The sequence below is a fragment of the Mandrillus leucophaeus genome, unplaced genomic scaffold (genome assembly GCF_000951045.1).
Source record: "Mandrillus leucophaeus isolate KB7577 unplaced genomic scaffold, Mleu.le_1.0 Scaffold111, whole genome shotgun sequence".
Taxonomy (NCBI): Eukaryota; Metazoa; Chordata; class Mammalia; order Primates; family Cercopithecidae; genus Mandrillus; species Mandrillus leucophaeus.
Window position 1 is genome coordinate 3,970,019 of NW_012099321.1, and position 9,066 is coordinate 3,979,084.

At 38.2% G+C, this 9,066-nt stretch overlaps 1 protein-coding gene across 4 annotated transcripts in view; it reads left to right on the forward strand.

Moving 5' to 3' along the window:
• TACC1 (transforming, acidic coiled-coil containing protein 1) overlaps positions 1-9,066 on the forward strand; it is a 135,239-nt gene that overhangs the window by 13,881 nt on the left and 112,292 nt on the right. For 2 of the 4 annotated variants that reach the window (XM_011993320.1, XM_011993306.1), the window contains exon 2: positions 318-417. The exons of 1 other annotated variant lie outside the window; for it this stretch is intronic. In XM_011993320.1, the coding sequence (XP_011848710.1) occupies positions 396-417 (22 nt within the window). In that variant the 5' untranslated portion in view covers positions 318-395. Of the gene's footprint in view, positions 1-317; positions 418-2,822; positions 3,423-9,066 lie in introns of all 4 variants that reach the window. One more of the 4 variants, XM_011993329.1, reaches the window with a different exon arrangement.

The following is a 9,066-nucleotide window of genomic DNA, read 5'->3' on the forward strand; positions in this document are numbered from 1 at the left end:
TGTACACTTGACAGCTGTTTCCACAGCAGGGAAGCAGGGTCACAGGTCTGAAGCATGAGTTCTCTTCTGGAAACCTCCTACTTATTATAGGTGACAGTTGCATCACCTTGAAATGGAGGAATAAAGACGTTTTTTCTTTTTTGCCAGAATTCAGCATTGCTAGCACAAAGTGTTACAGAACAGTGACACACAGAGTGGCTGGTAGAACTGCAGAGGAATTTCTGAAAGTGAGCCTTAGGCAAGAGGTTGGAAACTTGCACTGGAAACTTACCTTATGATTAAGCATGTGACTCCCACCTGACTTAATTATCTTCCAGTCCCAAGGGTTCCAAGGCCAGAGAAAGGTCCTAGTCTTGATTGCTGGCATGTTTACTCTTCAAGTACACTGAGATCAAATGCAAAGACAAACCATCAAAGGTAATTCTTTTCTTTGACATTGAATATACCTGGGATGGATTTTAATGTAAAAATTTTTATTTTCTGGTGAAAAATAACAGATGTGTAATCTTTGTATTTGGATTAAGTGTGAATGAAGGAAATAATGATCGAGGAAAGAACAAAGGACTGGGTGGTAGTGATGAAAGCTGAGTCCTGGTTCTGGCTTTGCTACTAACTATAACTTGGGCAAGTCTCTACTTCTGCTGCATAGAATAAATTTACTTACTTCTTTTTTTGTTTGTTTGTTTCAGTTTTATTTTGAGACAGAGTTTCACTCTGTCGCCCAGGCTGGAGTGCAGTAGCACGATCTCGGCTCACTGCAACCTTCGTCTCCTAGGTTCAAGCAATTCCGCTGCCTCAGCCTCCCAAGTAGCTGGGGCTACAGGCACACACCACCACACCCGGCTGATTTTTGCATTTTTACTGGAGTTGGGGTCTCACTATGTTGGCCAGGCTGGTCTCGAACTCCTAACCTCACGAGATTCACCCGTCTTGGCCTCCCAAAGTGCTGGGATTATAGGCGTGAGCCATTGCACCCGACCAACTTACTTCTTTACTTGTGTGAATGAAAGAAGGTGGAACTACATGGCCTCTGAGGGCCTTTCCAGCTCTGTTCTGTGAGTCAGTTTCTTAGTTTTGATTTTTCATTGTTTAGGCAGTGGCAAAACAATAATGTGAAGTGGGTTAGGGTACAGATTTGCAAGAGGTTCATCCTGAGGCTGGTAGCAGGCCCCAAAAACCTCTTACCTCAGCCGTCATTTTTGCAAAGATGAATTCAGAGTAAGACAGACATCAAAGTAGGCCTTCAGTATGTATTTGTTGAATGAATGAATGAATGAATGAATAACTCAGGCAGCCTTGAGGAGGAAGAGAAAGGAAACATTCTGCCAGAAGAAATATAAGAGGAAATGTATTTGGGACAGGGGATGGATTTGCTTGATAAAATTGGCTGGGGGGTAGTTTTATAGACATTTTCAGCCGCAGCTGAATTTTCGGCCTGGGCAGTATTAGGGTTAGGGCTAGTTTACAGAGCACTCCTTATCTATAGAGTAGGGTGAAATGATTGCTGGCAAGGCTGCTAAGAAATACAGTTCTTCCAGGTACAGGTGGCTTGACTACAAGATAATGATACTCTTTTTTTGCCCCAATTTAATAATGAGTATTAATTAGGATTTGATCTGGCTGACTGTTATAGAAACTCAAAATAATAGTGACTAAATGATATATATGTTTATTTTTCTCTCACATAAAAGAAATCTGGGCCAGGCTTAATAGCTCATGCTTGTAGTCTCAGCTATTTGGGAGGCTGAGGCAGGAGGATCACTTGAGCCCGGGAGTTGGAGGTTGCAGTGAGCTACTGCACTCTAGCCTGGGCGACAGAGTGAGACCCTGTTAAAACAAAACAAAAAAGAATTCCGGGTGGGCGAGCTAGGGCCGGTTCAGAGCCTCCATGGTTTCAGGCATTCAGCCTCCTTTCACCTCAGCACATGGCTTGTACGTCAAGATTAATCACGGCTGCTTGACGGCGGGTCCGAAGGTAGTGAGTTATGTCTTGGTCACAGTCAGTTACAGATCAGACTCCTTGTTCTACTCTATCCCCCTTCTCACTAACGCCCTCGACAGGTCTTGAAAAATAATACGTGGCTGCTTGAATTCAGCGATCCCGTCAGTATCACAGCCAGCAGGGAGAAGAAAAGACCAATAAAGGGGCTCACCTCTGCATTCCCCATTCACGACAGTTCCTGGAAGTTGAACTTGACACTTCTATTTCTTTTTTCCTTGTTTGTATTTTTAGTAGAGACGGGGTTTCACCCTGTTGGCCAGGCTGGTTTCGAACTCCTGATCTCAGGTGATCCACCTGCCTCAGCCTCCCAAAATGCTAGGATTATAGGCATGAGCCACTGTACCCAGCCTGACACTTCTATTTTTATCCCATTGACTAGAACCTAGTTATGTGGCCAAACCTAGGTGTAATGGAGACTGGAAAATGCAGCTTTTATTCATAATAGCTGTGTGCCTAGCTATCAGGGTTGGGTTTTATTTGTTGGTTTGTTTGTTTTATTTAGAAAGGGAGAAGTGCTACTAGGACATAGTAGCTTCTGCCACATAGAGAGATTACAGACTTATTCCAACCACATGATGATGCCCCCATTGCTCAATTCCTTTGGCTTGTATCCCTTAAAATTGCCCATCAGGGTCCATAAGAACTATTTTCGGTATTCTTTGATTTTAAAAGTAGTCCAAGTCCACACAGGACAACTGTGATGAGCGTGTGTGTGTGGCGGGGGGCGGGTGATAAAACTGAATGTGACCATAAGAATAATATACGGACTTCTGCTTCTGGCTATTATAGATGATTCTGGGTATTGTGACCATTCCTGCAGAAAATAACTCTAAAATCTGGACATGATACACAAAGTGACTGCCTGAAGGAGTTGAAGAGAGGGCAGAAGTGGATCGCCTCTGCTGTTGCATGTTAGCTTGGAGAACAGAAGATAAGGAGCCAAATAAGCAAGTCCTTCAGCCCCAGGCTCCTAGCACGGGGCTGCGTGTAGGCTGTGCATTCTGGGGAGTGAGGAGATCAGGAATGCTGAAAATAAATGAAGGAATCCAGAAAAGCAGGAGTCAAAGAGGGCATCTGCAGGCCAAATCTCTGATCAACCCCGGACCCACATATACACAAAATACACTCAAAGCAGCTCAGCTAAAGACAAAGGATCTGCACTCAGACTAGAGCTGCCTCCCCAGAAACAGAGCTTGCAATTCAGGCCCAGCAAGAAAATTACCTGCAAAACAGAGGAAAAACAACATCCATCAGAGAAAAAGAACAGAATCTGGAATCTTCACAACTTAACATTCATCATATCCAAGATTGAAACCCAAATTACATGACATATTTAAAAACCAGGAAAATGGAATATAGTCTTAGGAGAAAAGTCAATCAAATCTGACCTGGAGATGAATAAGATATTGAAACTTAAAAGGCAGGGGTTTTAATTTTTGTTTTCTGGGTTTTTTTCTGTTTGTTTGTTTTTGTTTTTGTTTTTGAGATGGAGTCTTGCTCTGTAGCCCAGGCTGGAGTGCAGTGGTGTGATCTTGGCTCACTGCAACCTCTGCCTCCTGGGTTCAGGCAATTCTCCTGTCTCAGCCTTCCGAGTAGCTGGGACTACAGGCGCACGCCACTACGCCCAGCTAATTTTTGTATTTTTAGTAGAGACAGGGTTTCACCATATTGGTCAGGCTGGTCTTAAACTCCTGACCTCAGGTGATCCACCTGCCTCGGGCCTCCCAAAGTGCTGGGATTACAGGCGTGAGCCACCGCGCCCAGCGTTGTTTTCTGGGGTTTTTTTTTTTGAGACAAGGTCTCACTCTGTCACACAGGCTGGAATGTAGTGGTGTGATCCCAGCTCACTGCAGCTTTAAACTCCTGGGCTCAAGCAATCTTTTTGCTTCAGTCGGCATGCTTGGCTAATTTTAAAATATTTTTTGTAGACATGGGTCTTGCTATGTCACCTAGGCTGGTCTTAAACTTCTGGCTTCAAGCAATCCTCCCACCTTGGCCTCCCAAAGTGCTAGGATTACAGGTGTAAGCTCTCCTGCCTAGCCGGCAAGGGTTTTAAAGTGTTATGTTATTTTATAGTTATTTTATGTTATTTTATAGTTTTAGGAGGTTTTATAGCTATCTACAATGAAGTTTAAAAATTAAGAAAAAAAAGCTTGCTTTTGATGAATCAAAATCTCAGCACAGAAATGGGACATTTCATCAGAGAAACAGATACAATAAAGAAGAGCCAAGTGGAAAGCCCCCTTTTTTGGTTGCTCTCTTTCTGCTTTCAAGGTTTATATTAGCTCGACTTAGATGTGCATTGGAGTGGACTTCGTTATGTTCATTCTACTTGGTGTTTGTCTAATATCTTGTATCTGCAAATCTCTGACTTTTATTACAGCTGGGAAGTGTTTGGTTATTATTTCTTTAAATATTTTTTCTACTTCAGTTTCTTATCTCCCTCTGAGATTTCAATTACATGTATGTTTGTTTGATATCATCTAACAAGTCTCTGAGATTTTGTTCATTATGTTTTAAATCTTTTTCCACTCTGTTACTCATTTTGAGTAATTTTGATTGATCTGTCTTAAAATTTACTCTTTCCTGTAACATGTCCACTTGGCTGTTAACTCCATCTGGTGAATTTTCTACTTAAGAAATTATACTTTTCAGCTGTAGAATTTACATGAAGAAGTACATTATCAACTGTAAATGGGCCATGAAAAGCTAAGGTTGAATTTTGTAATTTATAAATCAACTATTAAACATAATGCAGAATAGCTATAAAGCATCAGGAAAATTAAAATGGAATACATCTTAAAATATTAAATAATTTTTAAAGGCAGGAAAAAAGAAATGAAGAAACAAATGTCAGAGGAGACAAATAGAAAACAAAATAAAACAAAAATGATAGATTCATACCCAACCATTTCAAAAATTACATTAAACATTTATGAGCTCAACACTCCAATTAAAAGACAGAGATTAATTGTTTTTAAATGGATACAAAACCAAATATAACATCTCACCAAAGAAGATACACAGTTGCCAAAAAATTTGAAAAGCTGTTTAATAGTATATGTTATTAGGTAATCACAAATTAAGACAACAATGAGATACCACTACATATCTACTGGAATAGCCAAAATTCAAAATGCTAACACCACCAAATGATGTGGAACAACAGAAACTGTCATTCATTGTTGATGGGAATGCAAAATGGTTTGGCCACTTTGAAAGACAGTTTTGACAGTTTCTTGCAAAACTAAACATACTTTTACCATATGATTCAACAATCTTACTCCTGGGTATTTACTCAAATGAGCTGAAAACTTCTATCCACACAAAACCCTGCACATGGATGTTTATAGCAACTTTATTCATAATTGCCAAAAGCTGGAAGCCATCAAGATGTCCTTCAGTAGGCAAACGGATAAACTGTGATATATCCAGACAATGGAATATTATTCAGTGTTAAAAAGAAATGAGCTGTCAAGCCATGAAGACATGGAGGAATGTTAAATGCATATTACTAAGTGAAAAAAGCCAATTTGAAAGGGCTGTGTACTGGATGGGTCAAACTATATGACATTCTGGAAAAAGCAAAACTATGGAGACAAAAAGATCAGTAGTTGCCAAGGGTTGGGTGGAGGAAGGGATGAACAGATGGAACACAGAAGATTTTTAAAGGAGTGCAACTATTCTATATGATACTGTCATGGTGGTTACATGTACATAAATACATTAGACATTTGTCAAAACTCATAGAATATATAATACCAAGAGCAAACTCTAATGTAAACTATGGACTTTGGATAATAATGATACATCAATGTAGGTTCATTGATTGTAGCAAATGTACCACTCTGGTATGGGATGTTGATAGTGGGGAGTCTGTATGTGTAGGGGTAGGGGGTGTGTGGGAACTCTCTGTACTTTCATCTCAATTTAGCTGTGAATCTAAAACTGCTCTAAAAAATCCATTTTTTAAAAACCCAAATATAAACTATGTGCAAAGACATACTTTCAATATAAAGACAGAAGGAAACCAAATATAGATGGATAGAAAAAGATATATTATGTAAATAGTAAGCACAAGAAAGCTGGAGTGGCTACATTAGTATCAAATAAAAATAGATTTCTTAAAAAAGTATCATAAAAGATAAAGAAGGGCACTTCAGAAGAAGAAAAGGAATAATTGATCAAGATGACATAAAAATTACAAATTTGTTTGTGCCTAATAATAGCCTCAAACTACATAAGGCAAAAACTGATAGAATGAAAGGAAGAAATAGAAATTATAATTGGAAATTTTAATGTCACTCAGAAGTTGATAGAGTAACCAACAAAAAATCAGCAAAGACAGAAAATCTGAACAACGTTATCAATCACTTTCACCTAATTAATATTTTTAGAACATTTCACTCAACAATAGCAAAATGCACATTCTTTTCAAGTGCACATGGAATGCTTACCAAGATAGGCCATATTCTGGACCATAAAAGAGTTTTAATAAATATTAAAAAGGTTGAAATCAGATAGTTTGTCCTCTGACCACAATGAAATTAAATTAGAAACCAAAAACAATAAAATAACTAGGAAAACCCCAAATATTTTGAAACTAAACAACACACTTCTAAATATTTATTGGGCTAAAGACTAAATCACAAGAGAGATTGAAAATATTTTGCACTGATAATAATATAAATACACGTATCAAAATTTGTGCAATGTAGCTGACGTAGCACTTAGAGGGAAATTTACAGTTTTGAAAGCCTATAAGAAGTGGGGAAAGGTCTTAAATCAATGATCTTAATTTTCACCATTAAAAAATAGAAAAAAGGAGTAAATTGAACTCAACGCAAGCAGAAGGAAGAAAATAATAAAGATAATGACAGAAATCAATGAATTAGAGAACAGGAAAAAAGAGATTAAAAAATCATTAAACCCAAAAAACAGTCCTTTGAAAAAACTAATAAAATTGATAAATCTCAAGCCTGACTGGCAAAGAAAAAAAAATGAACAATATCAAGAATGAAAGAAGGAATGTTATTACTTGAGATAGTAAAAGAACAACAATTCTCTATTGTTATGAACAACTTTATGACATGAAATGTGTCACAGATGAAATGGACACATTCTGGGAAAGACATAAATTATAAATCTAACCAAAGATGAAATAGAAAGCTTGAACAGCCCTGTATCAATTAAAGATATTGAATTTGTAATTAAAAACTTTCTGACAGAATTCTGGGTTCAGATGCTTCATTGGTGAATTCTAACAAACATTTATGAAAAAATAGTACCAATCCTACAAAAACTGTTTAATAAAGGAGGAGGCATGATTTTATGATGCCAGTATTATTCTAATTCTACAGCCAGATGAAGACATCTTAAGAAAAAAAATTACAGTCCAATATCCCTCATGAATATAAATGCAAAAATCCTCAACAAAATATTAACAAGCCAAATCCAGCAGCATATAAAAAAGGCTATACATGTGATCAAGTGGCAATGCAAAGTGGTTTTTTTGTTTGTTTGTTTTGTTTTGCTTTGTTTTTTGAGATGGAGTCTTGCTGTGTTGCCCAGGCTGGAGTGCAGTAGTGCGATCTGAGCTCACTGTAACTTCTGCCTCCCAGGTTCAAGCCATTCTCCTGCCTCAGCCTCCTGAGTAGCTGGGATTACAGGCCACACCACCACGCCTGGCTAATTTTTGTATTTTTAGTGGAAACAGGATTTCACCATGTTGGTCAGGCTGGTCTCGAACTCCTGACCTCATGATCCACCCGCCTCAGCCTCCCAAAGTGCTGGGATTACAGGCGTGAGCCACCACGCCCGGCCAATGCAAAGTCGTTTTAACAGCTGACAGTTAATCAATGTAATTCAACAAATTAATAGAATAAAGACAAAAACACAGGCACAGTGGTGCAATGTAGCTAACGTAGTACTTAGAAGGAAATGTATCATTTTGAAAGCCTATAAGAAGGGGGTAAAAGGTCTTGTAGTCCTAGCTATTCGGGAGGCTGAGCCAGGAGCTTCATTGGAGACCAGGAGTTAAAGGTTGTAGTGTACTATCATTGCACCTGTGAATAGCCACTGGACTCCAGCCTGGGCAACATAGCAAGATCCTGTCTCTTGAAGAAAAAAAGGAAGAAAGTGTAAATAATATGATCAGTTCAATAGGTGCAGCAATAGCATTTGTCAAAATTCAATTCCTTTTCATCATTAAAAAAAAAATCTTTCAGCAAATTAGGAATAAATTAAAACTTCCTCAACCTGATTAAGGGCATCTACAAAATCTATCAGCTAACATCCTACTACAATGTGAAAAATCAATGCTTTCTACCTAAGATGAGGTAGAGGGCAAGGATGTTGGCTCTCACCATTTTTATTTAACTTAAATTGTATAGGAGTGCCTAGTCAGTGCAACAAAGCAAGGGAAAAATAAGGTATACATGTTAGAAAGGAATAATTAAAATTGTCCTTATTTACAAGTGACATTGTATAGAAAACCCTAAGAAACCCACAACAAAAGCTATTAGAGGACAAGGTTGCAGGATAAAATATATAAAAATCAATTCTATCTCACATACTAGCAACTAACATTTAGAAAGTTAAATCATAAGACACTTTGTTTACAATAGCATAAAATACTTAGCAAAAGACATGTATGATCTGTAGGCTGAAAACTATAAAACATGACAGGAATATCTACATAAATGAAGAGCTATACCGTGTTCATGGATTCAAAGTGTCAATATTGTTAAGCTGGCAATCCTTTTTGAATTATTCAGTAAATTCAATGAAATTCCCATGAAAATCCTAACAGGTTTTAAAAAAAAAATTTACAAGAGTATTTTAAATGTTATATGAGACGTCAAAGGACCTAGTATAGCCACAACATTTTGAAAGAGGAGAACAATATTGGAACACTTCAACTACCTGATTTCAAGAACAGTCTGTGGCTCTGAAGAAATGAACCAATTTCTGGCCGGGCGCGGTGGCTCAAGCCTGTAATCCCAGCACTTTGGGAGGCCGAGACGGGTGGATCACGAGGTCAGGAGATCGAGACCATCCTGGCT